Genomic DNA, 20066 nt, shown 5'->3' with positions numbered 1-20066 from the left:
AAATGTCACTGCTGGGTTTCCTAGTGCATATTTTTACGTAACAACCTGTAGTACTGGCTCGGCTGCGATATCACGAGGCAGTTAATAAAAGAATAATGGCGCTTATTTACTGAAGTGCTTTGTTGCCTACGAGTCCATCGTATGACGACATTTTTAGACGGCATCATTTGACTCAAGGTATTCTTAAAAAAATGCGCTAGGTAGCCTTAACGTTTTTGTTTTGTTGAAACCATCAGGGCTATCCCTGATGATCCCTGGGGTAACCCGTTAGTGACTGTGCCATCGACTCAAGAAAAACCGTTCGGAACATCATACTTCTGTGTATACCCGTGTGCTTAGATTTAGGTGCACGTTAAAGAACACCAGGTGGTCAAAATTTCCGGAGTCCTCCACTACGGCGTGCCTCATAATCAGGAAGTGGTTTCGGCACGTAAAACCCCAAATATTATTAATTCATTTGACCACATTTTCATCCAGATTCTAAGCTCTAAGTTTTGACCTTTGGAGGCCACGCGCAACGACATTAAAGGCCTTGCGAAAATCCAAGAAGATACAGTCAACAACTAGCTGCCTGTCAATAGCCAGAGACAAATCATGTGTGAATTCTATCGACCAGCTGTGTATCGCATGAAGAACTGCGACGTAATCTGTGCTATCTGTCATTAAGAATATTATGCTTTTCAAGATGTGACATTATAGAAGAATAAGAAGCTGCATTATTTTTCACCGGATACTTGTTAACTACACCAGTGTGTAGTTCTGAACGTTTTTGCGTGGCCCACTATTATGTACAGGCACTACATGTGCCAACTTCCAGTCACGGGGTAAAGCCGCATGATTTAAATACTGTTGAAATAACCGAGACATACAAACCTAAAGCTCCTGAACAGTGCTTCAGAACTGAAGCCAGGATATCACCTCGGCAGCAGGCGTTGCTCTTTTTTATATCATTTAGCGCTCGATGAACACCAGTTATCGAAAAAGACACCGCGGCCATGCGATCTACGTGAATCTGTTTCGAAACTGCAGTATCTTCTGTATTAGTAGGGCTAAATATGGACGACAAGTATTGAGCAAAAAAAAAAAACACTCTACTTGGAGTTCATCATTTTGAATAATGGTTTCATTTTATTAAAAGGCGGGGATGAAGCCGTTATTTCTACCATTTCGGCATACGTACTTCCAGAACTCCCTCGTGTCAGCTGTTAATTTTTTTTCCCGAGGTTTCAAAAGTAAGCCTTCTTTGTTGAGTCGTTCACGTGTTTAAAATTACCTTTTATTTCGCTTATACCAGAGCAAAATGAGCCGGCAAGTTATTTCTCTTGTGCTTAGTATACACCCGTTTCTGACGGCGAACCAGAGAAGGCAACTCAGCGTTGAACCACGGTTATACCGGCACGTCTACTTGACCGAACCCGACGTGGCACAAACACTCCCTGTAGACGGCACAGCTTCCATAATTCCTCAAAACTCATTTCTTCGGCAAGCGCATCAGGCGCCTGGAAGTAGGCTTCTAACGCCGACATCGTTGCTTCGTAGTTCGCTCTACTGTGAACTAATCTACTTCGATTCTTGGTGGTCCCGTCACCCAGCTTTTGCGTGTAGCACTGATCTCTTAAAACAGGATTGAGTAAACGAGGCTGTGCTCGTTCAAGACAGCATCAAATTTTTGCCATCCGACTTTAGGTAACGCGCGGCGCTCAAGCTTCCATCCCCTGTCTACGTCCCTGGCTCGCTATTTGTAGGGCTGGTAAATTTTGCGCTGAATGCTTTATATCTCACCTGGCTTTCTCTGGCGCACATTCTCTCAGCGAGGGAAAACTGGCCTTCCGAGTTCTTACATGGCTGCCGTAATTGCAACAGGAAGGAATTGAACTTCACTGTGAAATAACATTTTATTCGTCATCACCACCGGCCTGGGAGATGATCAAACTGACAGCTTGACATCAGGGGGACGATTGAGGGCAAGGTATGCTGCATATTGTATCACTTTCCAGCGAGCACTGCGACAATGGAAAAACCGGTATATCGGCCAATGCTTGGCTTGTTCCTATTCGTCTGTTCACTACAAGCTTACTTTTTTTATTGTGTTCGAATATAAAGATCACGGCTTCCCAGAGCCGCTTTTCCTTTCTACATTACTATATGGGCTCCAGAAAAGTTCACGTGAAGAAGATTCCGCCAAAAGAAAAGAAAGAAACGAAATCGAATTTACGCTGTGCCTCAACACGTAGCGTTCAAGTGAAGAGGGCGCAGCCTTCGCTACATGCAAAGGCCTTCGAGAGCAGCTTGTTGGTCTAGTTCATCTTCGAACACGGCGACCTTCCAGGACTTAACGGAACTTTAACGCTGCTAGGATAAACCCGAAGAAGTTACCGCTTCCATATCGCTCACGATTGTACTGGTGAAAGCCTTACTCATCAGACTCTCAAAAGACTAAGCTTTAAGCACCAGGCCTTTCCACAGAGCCTTCTAAACGTGGCCTTTTCGCAAAGCTGACTCCTCGCCGACCTCGGTTCGGCAGTTCGTCGATTTCCATCATGATGACGCTGTTCTCCTCGGGGTGGGGCCGCAGAAAGACGGCGGGTACGTAGAGGGTCACTTGCGGCCCCACCGCGGGCCAGTAGCGGCCGACGTTGATGCCGTTCACGAAGGCGACGCCCTTGGTGTAGTTGGAAGGGTCCAGGAACGTGTCCAGACGCGCCTGCCCCTTTGGTAGCACGAAAGAGCCGTGATAGAAACATGGCGCACTTTTGCAAGCCTCTCCGCTACGTCGTCTCAGGAAATGCATCAGTTCGCTGACGTCCCTGTTCCGCGTCACAGGAACAGCTTCCATGAGCCAGCCGGTCATGTTCGAGCCGTCTGCGGTCACCCGTCTGATTCCCTGAAATGAGAACCAGTTATGAGAAAGGAGGCAGCATGGTGCTTGAATTTGGGATTACCATATTCCCCTGCGTAAACCCCTAAGCCACCGTGACAATCATGAGTCGATGTATTGACCTAATTTGACATGGTCTTTGCTTAGAAAGTACAGAAGGGTGGTGAAAGGTGTAAGATGAGGGGAAAATGATTCATTGGTGATCAGAGAGCGCGTGCAATTGTAGGTAATGGTAAGTTCGAGCACTGCTCGCAAAAGATAGAAGGTGAATTTTTGCTTTCCATTATTTGTCCACTGCTGTTTGCTCTTTTCGAAAACTCGAGGCGCCGCGTATTTGGAGTTGTTCAAGTGGTCTACATCCTAAACTAATTTCCTCTGCCGAATTTCAGCAAATAATTAATGGTAACATCTCGGAACACGCATGTCGATGATTATCCGCGCTCTTCTATAGCAGTCCTGACCAGCAGCAACTGCTGATCAAATGGTCTTCGGTAGGGTCCATTGGAGTGAATGGGAGGCATAATGAAATGACCAAATGTAATTCAGCGGATTTGTAATGGCAGTTAAGCTCTAAGGAAAAGAATATAAGGACCTACGCGCGTCCGCGTAGCCTGAAGTACCAAGTTTACACATATACGTGTAGACCACGTATTTCTGGATGCTTTCGTAGCTCTCATAACAACTTTCCCTATTGTATTCTTACTATTTCGGAAAAACTGCATTGTATTGCATTTCGGAAAAACGTTGGCAGCAGGCAACTACGATCGCTATGTTGTCATTTTGGCTTTTTCTTCGCCTCGTGTTCCACCTTGTCACTGTACTCGAATTGTATAATAGGCAAATCCCAGCGCATTAGACAAGGAATGACCACAGAGGCAAGCCACACACACTGCTTGTGTCTTGTCTAATGCGATGGAAATTACCTGTTACCCAAGACCAACTGGCCTGAATTTCCACTTTACAAGGAACAACGCCAAAACACGCTTGGTAGCTTCCCGTGTGCTCACCTTCGGATCCTTGTTCTTGGGGCCGAAATCCTCCCTCCCCATGTTTTCTACTAAAATTGACACTTGCTCTCCTTTCCGAAGGAGCACTCTTTTGTATAGTTTCGGCTTTTCTTTTTCGTTCATCGTGAACGCTTGTATCACGTGACGTTCTTGTCGCAGTGACAAGTGCGCGCGGTCCCGCAGGCCGTGCAACGTGACCTTGTACTTGCGAGCACGCCGCACTTGGGCTCTCGTTTTGTATACCATAAAGCCAAAGTCCAAGCCAAACTCTTCGAACGTCATCGGATACTTGGATCGCTTTTGCCTAAGCCACCCCTTGTCCAGGAAGTGTCGCATTACCGTGTCCAACGGAGTGCCTTCGTTCATGCGAATCGCGCTGAGGCTCAGCTTCGGGGATCGCCGCGGGAGTTTTCCCTTAGGAACTGGCATGTATTTGCTAATGGACCTGCGGATCTGGTAGTAGTAAGGCCTGGGATCGCCATCCTCGGCCAGCGGCGCCCCGTAGTCGTAGCTGCTGACCAGAGGCGCCGTGTTGCTCGTGCCCGCCTTGAAGGCGAAGCTGGTTCCGCCGTGGTACATGTAGAAGACCACGTTGGCTCCGTGATCCATCATCTCCTCGAAGGTCTTGACGACGTGGCGCGGGTTCTCCTTGTTGTGCGCGTAGCCCCAGTAGTCCATCCAGCCGGTGTAGTACTCCGGCACCAGGATCGGGCCTCCGGGCCTCACCATACCCCGGCGAATGGCGGCGAACGTTTCCGAAACGTTCGTCCTCGGGTAACAGTTGCCCGCCACGAGCACGTCACGGACGTGGTCGCAGTCGTACCTCGACTGTACGGGCGAGTCACTTCGGAACATGACCACGTCCTTGCCCAGGAGCCTTTCCTGCAACTGGAGCATGAACTCCATATACTTGGGGTCGCAGTAGCCGTCCAGGTGACCGTACTCGTTCTCCAGCTGAACCAGGATGATGGGCCCGCCGTTCTTGTAGAGGTACGGGACTATCCTGGGGAGGAGGACGTTGAACCACTTCTTCACCTCCTGAACGTACTCTCGCTGCATCGTCCGGTATCGAATGCCGGGGTGCTTTCTGACCAGCCAGTACGGAAAGCCGGCGTTGTCGATTTCGCCGCACACGAAGGGTCCCGGCCTCACCAGGGCCAGCAGGTCGGCCTTCTTCACTGCTTCCAGGAAAGCGGTCAGGTCGTAGTTGTCGCGGAAGTTGTACTGTCCGGGTTCCGGCTCGTGACCGCTCCAGTCGATGTAGAAGTCGACGACGTTCAGGCCGCCAATTCGCACCTTGCGCAGGCGGTCGTCCCAGTAGGGTCGCGGTACCCGGAAGTAGTGCATAGAACCTCCGACGAATCGGAAGGGCTTTCCGTCCTTTAGGAACGTTTCTCTTTTATAATCTATTGTGAACGTTCGTGCAGCTTCGGAGCGCAGAACGTGCTGGTTGCTTCCTACGAGCAGCCAGAGTATGCAAGCGAACATCGCTGTAGGTGTCAACTTTACAGGAAGGCTATTCGGCAAGGCTGCAGTCGTTTTAGGAGATAGTTTATTCTGTAGACTCCCTCTCGCCAAGCTGCGTCTTGTCAGCTTTCCGCGTAATTTTTTTTTCTAGGAATCATTGCAACCTCGAGCAGCTGGTTGTCAGATCTCTGTGCTAATTTGCTTCTCCCCGTTCAGGTCTTTTCCACGAGCGTTTCGTTTTCTGAGCTAGAGTTTCGAGGAACCACTCCTTGGCGCCGTTTGATGACAGTGCAGGCTTCCATGTAGATGAAGTACACTTCTACATCTTGAAATGCGTGTCATTAGTGATAGAGCAACAATTACCTTAACGACACTAAAATTATGTAAACAATCGCTATGTGACTTAAAAAAAGAAGAATGTTTGGCCACGTTCGTTGTACCGTGGAACAAAATACGTACAACCTGTGTGAGCAAGTGTGATCGAAAAAGTACAAGTTTCGTTTGATAGTGTGAGACCATACGCTACCATAATTTTGCGTCTGAATGCCGCTTTGCGCGTATATATTTTTTGCATTGCGCAGTCTGCTCTCACTTGAATAGGTGGCAGTATTTCACACTCTGCTCTGAGTGATGGCCGACTTTTTTTTTCTGCATTTTCTTTGGGTTCTCATCGTAAGGTTTTGAAGTGGTGCGTGAAGTTCTCCCAAGAACAGCGAACGGGAGCTTTCGAGACCAACAGCAAAGCGTCTATAAATCACTATTGTATGTGCGAAGACATTCGTCCACGTGAAAGCTCTGTTGCATGTTCTTGAGTGAAGCGATTGCATTCCGAAGTCTAATTCACTCCTGCCTCTCGTCATCGCGTCTAGTGCTTTCCGCATATTCAAGGCGAGAGACAGCTAGCGTTTGTCACGGGCGTTTATACACGACAGCTGCGATTGACGAACTTGGGAGCATAATGGATTCGAGCCTGGCCGCCTCATTCAGCGAGCCCTTCGGCTCCGGTGTCGAAGCGACGTCGTGATGCCGTTCTATCGATAGCGGACGAGGGCTGGCTTCGAAAACGCGATAGAGCGACGCTCTAGAGATACTGATATATGTTGGCTTCACTGCCGAAGGATTCTCTCAAGATTCAGAGCAGACTGAAACGGATTGCTTATTCTTCATCATCCGCTTATTTTGTGCCCGCTACAGGACGGACGCCATTCCTAGGGACTTCCAGATACTTGGAGACGCCATTCTAGCCCTAGTAGAATATCAACATAGAAGTGAAGACCGGACAGCAACAGTGCCCCTGACGTCGGGTTTCCGGTTCTTCTTTTTTCTATTTCTTGCATTTGCCCCACATTTCCTGTACCTGCATAAGCCTGTACCTACAATGTTTTAACGCGATAGCGTCAGAGGGCAACTCCAGCGATATTTTTTTAACATGTCGACCTAATGGAATATTTAGCTTCCCGAGACCTCCCTGTCTCGCGTGGGATAGTAGAATGGTTGCTCAATTGTTTCAAACTTCACTTACAGCGCATACATATACAAGGGACCAAAAGAACGACGAAGACACTTCTATGTATGCGCTGTGTGTGAAGTTTGAAACAATGGAATACCAACTAGCCCGTGCCCAAACCTTGCTTGGTTGCTCAAATTCGGAAATAATTTTAAATAAGCAGGCAAGCACGAAACCGAAACGTGACGGGAGCAGCCGAGCGAACCTCTTCGTGTGACGTCACGAGTGTTCCTAGCGGGGAAGGCGCGCAAGGCATGCCGGTCTCGCCCACTGGGCGAACGAAACCAGCGAAGAGCAGACGCTCAGCTGATTCGTGACCGCGCCGGACCTTCGGGTGACAACGTCAACTCCACCAGCTCTTCGGATCTGTTATATATTGACAGCTATGATTCTGACTTATTCAATAGCCACGAATCGCCGTTCGCATTCGAGCCGCTACCACGAGAGCCAACGCCCATGCGCTACATATCGTGATGCGACATGAAGACCAAGGGTAGCCCTGTCTACTGATTTTATACGTGCACTGCTTGCTATTTTAGGCGTTTTACCCCTCCTCAGCGAGCGCTTCGCACGCTCACTGTGAGATGTGGAGCACAAGTTTCCGCATTTTTATCCCGCAAGGGCGCCGCTGACAATCAAAAGCACCGACTGGTGCGTTTGTTTACATCGGCAGGTAGAGTAACCACTCCTCGTTCGCTGGAGATAAAATGGTAGCGCTCATCAGTGGCATCAATTAACGTCAGAACATATCAATGCCGGCAGATTTTGTGCATGTAAGCGCCGTTGCAACACTCTGCATCGCGCTGATATGAGCGACCACACACCTTCTAAAACAGCGAGCGGGAGACCGTAATACGGGAGCATTGTTATGCTGTCTGCTTATCATTCTTCGTATTCTTTTCATGCTCACAATATGTTCCGTAAAGTAGATGCAAATTAGGACTATGCGCATATGATCGTTCCTTTAGAGAACGCGTTGTTTTCTCGTGGAAACGCCGATGACAGTATAGACACCGTTGGCAGCTGAACGAGGCGGTTGTTTACGCTGCTGTATCGGAGGGGCCTACGCTCGCTTTCCATTTGGGATACGAGGCAAGCAGTGCATCTCGGAAGCTAAATAATGAGTCGGCATGACAACGCGTAAAAGTACACCCATCTTCATAGTCGCATTTAATTTAAGGGAGTGCCGATGAGTGCGGCCGGCTGCTTTCCGTCGAAAGCGGCAACGTACAAATGTCGATACTGCTCCGTGTCGTCGCTTCTCGCTTTTTGTGCACTGTACAAAATGAGGAACGGTTTATTTCAAATCCGTATAGGCAAAACTGAACCAGGGAAGTAGTTTTCTTCATCCTGATGGTTTAATTAGCTACAGGCCAGTCGCTCAGGTCCGCCAGCAGTAGAGGCATGAACTACGCGACTGTGATATATATAGGCGTAACCTCGGCTAAACGCGATCGGCATCGGCTCAAACTGTGTGTGCGGATAGCAAGGGCTGAAGTTCGTGCAGCCAACAATTGCCTCCCCATATCTTGCCCGTCTGCAAGGGACGCAACTTCTCGCGACAGCTACTTCTCACACCATGCACTAGCTCACGATCGTCGACTTCTCGACGCTCCTGTCGCTGTCGCCTGCGTGATCCCGACATGTTCTGCATGGAACACTCCTGACGTCATACACAATGTGGCCTCTAACTGAGGAGGAGGCAAGATAGGGTGTTTGAGGCAATAAATTAAATTCATTCGTAAAAAATCTGCAGCTTTCAAAACTGATTTTTTGAGGACATGACGCAACTGTTCGGAGGAACGTACTCAGCGAATTTGTTGACACCCGTTGACATCGAAAACTCGCCGGAGTTGCCCTTAAGGACCCCGTGTCGCAGAAAATCCGACGTCGGACGTCGTTCCGACAAAAGGATTTTCGAACCACCCATACCCAGACCCTCCATGTGGCGCAAGGAAGCTACTGAATTGAATTTCTCAAGCTAAAATACGTAAAAAAATCGTAAAGTACGGCTAGCACACAGCCTACACACACGATGACATCGGATTGTAACTTGATTGTACGAAAAAACATAATTCTGCTACGCGCAAACTCAAAGAAACCCCTTTTCCAGCGTTTCCACCATTCATAGACCGGCCACGGCGTTCGCCATTTTCGCGCGCGGGAATATCTTGGAGGCAACGGAGCGGTGCGCCCGGTTCCTTCAAATACCTCCAGATGGCGCTCGCCTCCGCCGCATTGCGCTGGTTAATCTAGGTAGGATATCAGGCAGCATAGTAGCAAGAGCTTGTTGGCGCAAGCCACCGCCCCGTTCCAAAGGGGACGCTCATAACATCCATCCATCCATCCATCTATTGCGGCCCCCGTAAGAGGCCACGTTTCTACCAGAAAGCCCGTGTTCGCGCACAACGTTTGCGGCCAGCGTTTCCCGTTAAGCATTATGGTTACATATGCTCCAATCGCCGGAAAGCGTGAAAAGCAGTCAGGGATTTTTGAATGCGATCGCGTTCCACTCTTAAAGGCGAAGCGTAAGCGTCCTTCATTTTTTTTTCAACCTCCACACTTCTTCCTAATCCTCTGCTGTCTTCGATGGTGTTTCTTTTATCTTGGCAACAATTGTGTTATTGCTGCCGATCACCGCTTATCTGCCAGAAGTGGAATGACCTGCAAAACTGCATTTGCTTCTCTTCCTCTCATTAAGAACATCAGCAGGGCCCTTTGGATAATTTTAAAGAAATTTCAAAATGTTGTAAAGTGTCCTGCAGTCAGTATATAAGGAACAGGATCCACTGGAAAGGAGCGTCGGCATGCGACCGTACCACGTGATAGCCAATTGTTGGGTGGTCTTGATTTGCCTCAGACAGTTGCATTAGTACGTCAAGCGAACAACAACCACAACAGAAACTGAAGAAAGAAAGAGAGCCTACAAGCATTACATGACAGCCCTGATGCATAGTCTCTATAAATTGCGAGAAACAAAGAAAGCGGTATGAGGTTAACTTCAGCTGTACCTTTGTCCTCTACGATCCACGCCGCCTTCTTCCTGTCCCGTGACACTTGCCAAGTAGTTATCACCCAGCCATGGGAGAGTTAAACTGCAGGTGTCACGTGGCACGCCCGAGGAGGTATACGCCACATCCGCCGCCATGGCCGCCGGTGCCTTGCCCAACCCCTCCAGAGATAGTTTATAAAATAAGCGCACGTAAATATCAAGGAACGTAGAAGGAGGGGCAGCCATAGATTTAGCTAAAGTGCTTGAACGTCGGAAGCCTCTTGTGGAGGTTGTAAACACGGCTTATTTTATACAGAATAGTGGAAATGTGGGCTATTTCGCCTATGCCTGTTTCGCTTCATTGTCCTCTGGATTCTCTGCGTTTCAATTAGCATCAACATTACGACCTCGTGGCAGCCCCTATAGCGAACGCGGTTCAACTCGCACCATGCCAGGCATGGGCGGCTGAGATTTCGGGTTGGGCGCAACGGACCGCGTCGGAGGTTTCGTAGGCAATGTCGCTAGTAATAACACTCATTTGCGCCATGGCACTTTATGTGCAGCTGCATTGTAATTTCAGCGAAGGCGTGTATGGCTAGGGTTCCATGCACTTTTGTTCTGCGTGAACAAAATCTATCATCGTCAATGGCTCATACCTCTGTAAGCCTTCGTACTCCCGTAAGCAAGCAAAAAATAGAATGGCTCATAGCCCCGTAAAACACAAGTTACAGGCACTCAGCAAAGTGAATCGAACAGTGCTTAAATTCTTTCTAATCACGCATACAACATACAGATCAGCATGTGGAAAACTGTCATATATGGCTCATACCCGGGTGAGCAATGGCTCATAGCCGGGTGAGCAATGGCTCATACCCCTGTAAGCAAGAAAAAAATGCAATGACTGGTAGTCCCGTAAGGATCATGGCTACTCACTTTGCGTGATTTAGCTGCGATGACACTACCCCTGTTTTCGTCGTCGGTGATTTCAATGTGGATGTGTCGGTACCGATAATGCAGCGGTTTACGCGTTCTGCCTTGCAGAAATATCCCTTGCGATGCCACATCCGGCCCATCCGACCACCCAGCGGCGTACGTGCATCGATTTGACATTATGAAAGACTGTGATTGCAGTTGCGAGTCAAATAATGACCACTGATCAAGACAATAACTGAGTTCGTACCTTTCTTCAAAATTATGGGCCACCTCCGTGCCATGCCGTCTGCTACACAGCTTCGCCTGTCAACCACCTTCACAAAGGCGAATGGCGCATCATGTTTTTTTACCATTGAATGCCGTCCCAAGTGGTAGACTTGCATACGATTTTTTTTTCATCGTGAGGTTGGTTTAGTGCGCGTAGCAATGATTTCAATCATCTCGCGTTTTACTAAACAGGCCATTAGGAGGAATCAGCAGCTGGATGCTCTACAACAACAACAAAAAAAAAAATACTTGGTATCAACCATAAGAAAACAAAATGGCGTAGAAAGCGCCATCGAGGGTACGTTAATTAGCATTGCGAGTTAGTATCAATCCTAGCATAAATTTTAAAAGGGCGCGTGTTCAGCGTTCTCAAGTTTGCCTGTTTTTCGCGTACGCCTAGACCCCGAAACCCTAAGGACGCCTGTTAGCAAACGAAAGTCTTGCTTGCGGACCGTGTCCTCAAGCTCAACTTGCCAGCGCAGTGTTCAGCTGCAGTATCTCACGATATCGCGGTAAGCCAGCTAAACTGGATACAAATGATTACAGCGATTAGATTCCCGAACTTGCACTCCAAGTCCTTCATCTGTGGGTTGAACGAAGAAGCTTTGAGGTTGAAGTATATCTCACTCTATCCTGTGTTCACCTATAGGCGAAATGAAATGTTCACTGATGGTAATATTGTCCACGCCTGCTTTTATGGGGACTCTGGCTCGACATTTCACAACAACGACATCAGATCATATTAGTGTAGTAGTTTACGACCTATACTGTAGTATCGTCACCTCTATGGTTTCCCTTTTTGTTTCACTGCGCAAAAGACGAAACACCTAGACGACTCGCGACGATTGTATCGGCTCTGCTTATACGGGTGTGATACAGTGCATCTACGGTCGCTATAGATCCCGGTTGATCGCGATACTGGATAGGGCTATATCGCGACCATAAATACACCGTGTTTCAACTGTATCAGAAACAACTCATCCAGAGACAACTTCGTTTATCACTCCAGCGGCATAAAAAAAAAGTGTGCTTTTATTGGGCAGAGTCTGGACGTGCCGCCATGAGGTTGGTGATGATGCATAACAACAATGAAACGTCAGCTTGCAAAATGCGTCCGCATGCAATCAACCAATGCAAACAAATGAAATCGGGGCCGGAGCCCTCTCGAAGCTACTGGTAAATTGTCGAGCTACCAATCCTGGCATTCCGCCTTTCTTGTCTGAAAAGACTGAATGCGAAATAAACAATGCCAAACAATGTCAACCATTACTTGCTGCCTCTCCATCATTCCTTCTAAGGGTGAGGGCTTCCTGTCTCGGCGGTGAGGAAAGGCCTATCGCTGAAGCTCACGCCGCGGCCACCTTGCTCACCACGTATTCCCTCCAGCTCGAACAAGATGACCTTGTTCTCTTCGGGATACGGCTTGAGATAAACTCCCGGAACGTACAGCCTAATCTGTGGGCCGACCGCGGGCCAGTAACGGCCCAGGTTGATGCCGTTGATGAACGCGACCCCCTTGGTGTAGTTGGACGGATCGAGGAAGGTGTCCAGCGGCTTCACTCCTTTGCCAAGCGTGAACCAGCCGTAGTAGAAGTGCGGAGTTTTACCGTCACCATTCCTGGGCTGTTGCATGAGACTTATCAGTTCGCTGATGTCTCGGTTCTGGGTCACCGGCACCGCCTCGATGGTCCAGTCTGTTAGGGTGACGTCGTTCACGGTCACATTCGTCATTCCCTGAAAGAACGAAAATGGTTCTGGTCAAAATAGCTGGCTCAGGCGAGGTGTTCGAATATTGCAATGGTTTAGTGGAATTCCGCACAAATATTAAAATTGTAATGACTAACTTTGAAAGTACACGTTTTAATATCCTCAGCTAACACATAAAACAATATATTATTATTCCTCCAAATTGGAAAAGCAATGATACATCCAAAAAAGTCGCCAATAAAAAAAATCTGATTTAGTTTCGTCCGTGCATGGATAAGAAGAAACGCAGACGCACTTATCCCACACAATCTCGAAAACGGTGCCATGAAATGAACATTATAGAAAGTGCAGCTCTGTGATACATTCACTAACCAAAATGTTGTCCACCTATCTCCTCTTGACTCAACCACAGAAATGGATGACATTTTGTTTACTGGCGGTGTCATCAAGTTTGACGCGCCGTCTGTGAGCCTCCGTGCATTTCCTTTATTTTACCTCCCTTTGGATATCTCTCTTTCTGCTGTCTGTTCGCTATGGGTGCCTCCGCAGTGTGTCGGCATTGGTTACCGTGACAGTTGAAAACGTTTTCATGCAAAAGCGTCAAATGACCTACTGAGTGAAAAAGCCGGCGTCTGTATTCTGTAGCAGCGAAGCGGCATCTAAACTCCTATTTGCGTCACGTCGCGAGGGAGCCTAGACGGAGCAGAGCGAGCGAAAGGGGACACCTGTTTTCCTGCGATAGCGTGCCAGGTGTTGCGTGAGGGGAGAGGGCACCGTCGCGACGCCACGTCACCCTCGGTGTCGCCCTCCAAAGCCTGTGCTGTCCGCGCGTTCCTTGGTGGCGCAAGGTCTTGGCTGCGCCTGCTGAGGCCATATCAAAACGCACCAAGGGTCTCAACGCGCTCGCTTGCCCGCGAGGAGTTCATAACTCGAAGAACCGCTCAGCGGCGTTCAATTATACATTAATGCCTTCGCGTTGACAGCTCATAAGAAGTGCTTAGATTTCCTCAGATTTTTTTTTCTTATCTTTCTTCTTTCTCTTTCTCTTTTAAATTTTTTTTCTTTGTAGGACGTCGTATGCAGGCGTAACATTCCGAGCTACTCACCTTGGGGTCGCGGTTCTTGGGACCGAAATCTTCGCGTCCCATGTTTTCCACCAGAATCGTCAGCTTCTCCCCCTTCTTGAGCCTCACAGTAGTGTTGGGCTTTATGATCAGGTGGGCGGTGTCGAAAATGCGCATCAAGTGGCGCTCCTGCCGAACGTACAGCTGCGCCATGTCGCGGAGACCGTGGAGCGTCATCAAGTACTCTCCGTCCAGGTTCGCGGCGATCTGGGTGTGGTACATCAGGAACCCGAAGTCCTGGCCGAGCTCCTCGAAAGTCAGCGGAAACTTGGACTTCTTGCGCTTCAGCCAGCCCTTGTTCCGAAAGTGGTCCATGACGTCCTTCAGCGACATGCTGTGTGGCATGAGAATGGCGTCTATCCCCATCTTGGGTGATCCCTTGGGCAGCTCTCCGGCCTTGAGAGGGATGTACTTGCCGATGGACTTGCGCAACGTGAAGTAGTATGCCTTCGGATCGCCGTCTTCCCCGATGGGCGCGTCGTAGTCGTAGCTCGTCACCAGCGGCGACTCTGCGCTGGTGGCTGCCTTGAAGCCGAAGTTGGTGCCTCCGTGGAACATGTAGAATATGACGTTGGCCCCGTCATCCATCATCTTCTCGAATGTATTGATGACCGCTGGCGGATAGGCGGGGTTGTTGTTCCAGCCCCAGTAGTTCATCCAGCCGGTGTAGTACTCGCCCACAACGACGGGCCCTCCCGGCTTGACCTGCGCTCTGCGTATGATGTCGAAGGACTTAGGCACGTCGGCCTTGGGGTCGCAGTTGCCGGCCACCAGGATGTCGCGCACCTTGTCGCACTCGTACTGGCGCAGAGACGGCGAGTCGGTGCGGAACATGACGACGTCTTTGCCCAGGTGTTTCTCTTGAAGGGAGAGCATGAACTCCATGTAGTTGGGGTCGCAGAAGCCCTTCAGGTGGCCGTACTCGTTCTCCACCTGCATCACGGTCGGCACCAAGCAAGACGCTCTCTCAGTCTCGGTACACTGTGTATGGGCTACGTACACTAGCCGGCAAAGTATTCGCAACGTACAGACACTTACCTGTAGACTGATGTCCATGACACTGAAAGGCGTGACAGGCGAATGCTGTACAGACATGCAGCGCCATTGTAGGTAAACATATTGCATCCGCATTCACCACTGTCGAAGCTTCTTTTTTTTCTTTCTTTTTTTCTTTTCACGGGCTCTGTCAGCATAGGATGGGAAAATATTTTCTTGGGTACTATACGGGATGTCCCTCGTATCAAGTCTGCTGTCCAAGAACACCTCTGTATTTATGTAACCACATGCGTTCCGCTTTGTATTTCCTACGATAGTACAAGCTCATGCCTTTGTTAACAAAATCACAGGGGGAAAGGAAAGCGACAAACGTAGGCTCTGTTCAGAAACAGGAACACTCACACACATAATGAGGGAATGCACCTCGCTCCCGTTCTCTCATCCCCCCGTCAGCAGCGAGACTGACTGGACAGCCTGGCTCAGTTCCGGGGACGTCGACCGACAACTTGAACTGGTGGACTGGGCTGAAAAGGCCAAGCAGGCCCAGGCCCTTACTTGAGCCCTAACCCTCAGCCACGTCCCTCTTCACCCTTCCCCCTTTCAATAATGTTTATCACCACCACCAACATGCCTTTGTGCAACACGCGTGCAGTGATGGCGGACACGAAAGCGGGACGGCGTGCTACTTTGATATCAAAGCCGTATTCATTGCGCCAGCACTGATTATGAGCCAGAGTAGATTCTCCTATACAGAAAAACTAGCTTTCTTTCTCGCAAATCCAAGAGGTGCTCTCGCAACTTGTCTGTACCGGCCTCAAAACAATTTCGGGGAAGCTTCGCGACCACTTATTCCGTTGAAATAAATCAAAAAGCCCCCAAAATGTAAAAGTAAAAGGTCTAATAGAGTTGGCGAACGTTTCTTTTATTTCGCCAATTTCTCGCTCACTAGAAGGGATTCCGTCTAACTCTTGAGTAAGCGCAATACCGGAGTACATTGGGGAATGTATTCGTGCCAGTTCAAAGATGCCATGTTGTTGTTCTTGCCTCAACACATGTCTTATACCTATGTGGGTGGTTTGCCACACCAGATATAATGAAAAGCGCACACAACAAAGAACACAAGAAGAAATAATATAGTAAAGAAGTAGACATTGTGCAACTTAAGCATAACAAAATTTTGGTAGATCCTACTTTACAAAACATGAAAGCAGAATGAATAAATTTCAGCACAGTCGGCACGCTTAGCAGCAGCACCTTCCCAGCGAATCAGTGAACTTATGGAGGACTTATGGATGTCAGCTATATTAGACGTCCGGCTAGTGCCTAACTGACAGACACCTAATAACAACGTTTGATGTTGATAAAGTCTAGACTACTAGGCGGAAGTACGGGAATTCCACGGAAGAAGGAGACGCGGCGACAGGAAGGAGAGAGAGAGAGAGAGGTGGGGTAGAGAAAAGGGAGGAAGGACCGGAAGTTTAACCATAGGCACGTCCGGTTTGCTACCCTGCACAGGGGGAAAAGAACAAGGGGGGGAAAGAGGGTAAGAAAGATAGAGAGGGAGTACTAATCACGTGAGCACACCTGAAGGCTGCGCGCCATGTCCACAAACGGTAACGGAGACCCGAAGTTGGTCATAACGAAACCGGGTCTATGAAGGTACACATTTGGACGTCTAACTCTACAGCGGTATATCGCTTGATTACGCCACCTCACACGTTCCTGAAAGACATTTGCTCGGGTTCCACGGGAACACTTGCGGTCCTAGCCATCTTCCTCAACACTACCGGACACATGAACGCCAGAATAACTTCCATTTTATTTTCACCGCGCTACATCCTTCCACGATGCGGACAGGGAAAACGCCTGGACATTCCGCGCAGCGACGGCTCGATCTGCTCTATGCCGCACGTAACAGGCTTGCGCTTACCTGCACCATGATGATGGGCCCACCGTTCTTGTACAGATATGGAACCAGCATGGGCAGCAACTTGTCGAACCACTTGGTGACCTCCTCCACGTACTCCTTCTCCATGGTGCGGTACTGCATGTTTGGGTACTTGCGCAGAAGCCAATAGGGAAAGCCCGCATTGTCGACCTCGCCGCATATGAACGGTCCCGGCCTGAGGATCGCCAGGAGGTCGGCCTTCTTGATCGCCTCGAGGAAGGCAAGCACGTCGTAGTTGTCGATGAAGTTGTACTGCCCCGGTTCCGGCTCGTGGCCGCTCCAGTCGATGTAGAAGTCTATGGCGTTGGGTCCGCCCATGCGTAGAGTGTGAAGTCGGCCGTCCCAGTAGGCCCGGGGGACCCGGAAGTAGTGCATCGACCCGCCCACGAAACGGAAGGGCTTGCCGTCCTTGAGGAAAGTGTGGTTCGTGTAGTCGATCGCGAAAGACCTCTTTCCTGCACCCGAGAGGATCTCGTACCAGGAGACGAGAACCGCCGCAAGTACGCATGCGCGCATGTTTAGGCACCTCGCTTTGTGAAGGGCCCTGACAGGATGCCGTTTCTATGGAGCCGACTGCAACGTTCGGCGATAACTTTCTCGTCCCTCTCGGCGCCTGTCTTTTTTCCGCGCCTACTCAGTGCGTGCGGTTGTGTGCACCTGTTTTCCCGGCATATGTCTCGGCAAATGCGATGCCATCGACACGTTTCCGGTGTTATTGAGTCTCGGAGCACCTTGGCATAAACAGTTCTGCGAGTGAAACCTCTTGCGCGGCGCGAACGAAAACTAAGAAATCTGTCGTGCTGCTTCTGCAGCCGGTCTATGTTCGTCGTGCGCGCATGTTGTGTTAAGCAAGGCGCGGTATTCTGGGAGCAGTTTGCGCAGATGGACTTGTGTTGTCAATGGCTAAGTTCTCGTAATTAGCAAGCTGAACGAACGTTACTGCGGTGATTTGCGCGGAGAAATACGTAATTTTCCGAGGCACAAAACGTGGATTGGTTGATTCGCGCTTCCTTTTACTATGTAATTGATTTTCGTATTCGCTCTTCAATGACAATTGTCCGTTCTCGTTTGATTGAGAACGTCAAGTTTGAAACTTCACATGTTTCTCAAAAAGAAATGATGTGTCGACGTTTTTCAGATTTAAAATTACGGTATTCGACACCACAAAATGCACGTTACGATAGCTTCTACACTTCCAGGCACACCTTCTTGTACCTCCATCCTGTTTTCGAACCGTTATTTCATGTTTCCCTACGTTGTTTTTCTGCGAATATTTAGAAACATAATTTACATAATCTACCCTTGGGGATAGCATATTGCATGTTTCTGTTTTGGTTATAATCGAGAAACATATTTGCTCCGTTTGGCTAAAGTCGGATCTAAATTTCTTCCAAATGAAAAATAAAGAAATGGAAAGGCAGTTACTTGTCAATGTTTCGGTTTAGTTGACATCTTTAAAATGTGGACGCGTGCGTTAGGCCTGACATATTGTGCCTCGCATTTCTTCCTCAAGAGAACTCTTTGTGAATTGAACGGAAGTTAATGCGAGTATACTGGCGAGAATGAACACCTGGTATAATTGATGACACTTCGTATTGACTGGCGTCACCTGTGTGTTCTTTTTTTCTCCCTCTGTCTATGGTGTGCTGATTTACACCCAGAACGCCAATAGATGTCTAATCACACTCCCTTTATGTGAATGGCCTTGTGCTATAGGGGCAACGTGAGAGAAAGCAGTTGTATAGGCAAGCAAAAAAAAAGCGATTCAGGTGCGAAAGCCGAACCCTGCGATACATGTCAACTAGCGACATCTGTCGATTCACACACTGCTTATACTGGAGGCCTAACAAAGGTAAAAAAAAAAAGTTTCGCGTGTGTTTTCAATCAACCATTCCTACATGTGCTCGTTCACGCGCGCAAAGAGCCGCCCAGTTTTCCTTTCCTTCGGCCGATTTCGTTATCAAGGCTTCGTCATACGCGTGTGGCACTATTTCGAACCTCGTTAGGCACTTTCACCCATACACCTAGCGAACGTGTTCTGTGTTCAATTTGTATTCTGGGCCTTCGTTAAGTTGTCGCCTTCTTGGCCCTCAACAGAGGTACGCTTTAGGGTGTCGCTTACGTCAAGCAAAGAATATGGAGGCACAGTGGCCCCCGTCACTTCCCAGATGCGGACCTGCCGCAAACAAAACGCGCCGCAATCTCGATTTCCCTTTGTCATTTGAATAGGTGGCTCGTTTATGCGCCATCTCTGGCGTTTTCATTAAGAAATCTCTCGCTAGTTCTTACATGCTCTCCAAGCAGCTTTGGTATTTCTGCCTAAGAGGAAGCTTTAGCTCGAGCCCGACTCCTATTTGACGTGTTCAAATACATGTCAAACGCAGAAACGCTTTCTTTAGATAACCCCTGGGCCGGTTTTAGTGAAATTAGTTTCATTTGAAAGAGAAGGTTCGATTCTAGTGACTGATGAAGCGTAATTTTAATATAGAGCATGAACTTTTTTTACAAGAATTACCATTAATCGGTAAGCTTAAAAGGCGCGGTTTCACCCGTAAGGCGAAGCTATGATTACAACAGCAAATTATTCGACATCTATACGCAGTAAGGTTAATAGTTTTGTCAGCTGTGTGAACTGCTGTAACTATTCGCTTTCTAACTAAACTAGTAAGCACGGTGCCGCGCGCGGACAGGCGAACATGAACACATCTAACTAGACGACTGCTGACACTGGCTGTCAGAACGCTGGCGTCATGAAGAGCGGCAGCACCGGTGAACGAATTCCTCCTTCGTGCTGACTCTCGCTTCAACGCGAAAGAGATGCGCGAAAACACAGCGTGGGCGAAGCCGTCAGCTATCTCGGGTCGGCTAGCCTTACAACCCACCGTAGATTAGCTCCAAAATACGATGCGCGGGTCCGCCCTCAGCCGCGGTCGGAATAGAAGCGGGGACGCTCGCTACCTTGAACACCCCCCCATCCCGCCTCTCGCTACCTTGAACCCCCCCTGCCTATCGCTACCTTGAACCCCCCTTACCTATCGCTACTTTGAACACCCCCTGCCTATCGCTACCTTGAACCTACCGCCTGCCTCTCGCTACCTTGAACCGACCCCCTGCCTCTCGCTACCTTGAACCTACCCCCTGCCTCTCGCTACCTTGAACCTACCCCCTGCCTCTCGCTACCTTGAACCTACCCCCTGCCTCTCGCTACCTTGAACCCCCCTACCTCTCGCTACCTTGAAC

General features: G+C 49.0%; 3 protein-coding genes across 3 annotated transcripts in view; 1 reads left to right on the top strand and 2 right to left on the bottom strand.

The window, feature by feature from the left end:
- The window catches only part of LOC139049761 (latrophilin Cirl-like), a 1359947-nt gene that overhangs the window by 661254 nt on the left and 678627 nt on the right, over positions 1-20066 (top strand). The gene's annotated exons all lie outside the window — the stretch shown is intronic.
- Positions 1689-5712, bottom strand: LOC135917314 (beta-galactosidase-1-like protein). Its single transcript, XM_065450878.1, has 2 exons — positions 3886-5712; positions 1689-2884 (listed from the first exon to the last, which is right to left on the bottom strand). The coding sequence occupies exons 1-2, from the start codon at positions 5371-5373 to the stop codon at positions 2444-2446; spliced, it is 1929 nt and encodes a 642-aa protein (XP_065306950.1). The 5' UTR covers positions 5374-5712; the 3' UTR covers positions 1689-2443.
- Positions 12066-17557, bottom strand: LOC135917307 (beta-galactosidase-like). Its single transcript, XM_065450866.1, has 3 exons — positions 16809-17557; positions 13865-14815; positions 12066-12785 (listed from the first exon to the last, which is right to left on the bottom strand). Exons 1-3 carry the CDS (start codon positions 17340-17342, stop codon positions 12345-12347), a joined length of 1926 nt encoding a protein of 641 aa, XP_065306938.1. The 5' UTR covers positions 17343-17557; the 3' UTR covers positions 12066-12344.

This window comes from Dermacentor albipictus, chromosome 9 (genome assembly GCF_038994185.2).
Source record: "Dermacentor albipictus isolate Rhodes 1998 colony chromosome 9, USDA_Dalb.pri_finalv2, whole genome shotgun sequence".
Classification (NCBI taxonomy): Eukaryota; Metazoa; Arthropoda; class Arachnida; order Ixodida; family Ixodidae; genus Dermacentor; species Dermacentor albipictus.
Note: the sequence above shows the minus strand (reverse complement) of the source record. Positions and strands in the feature narration are given on the sequence as shown.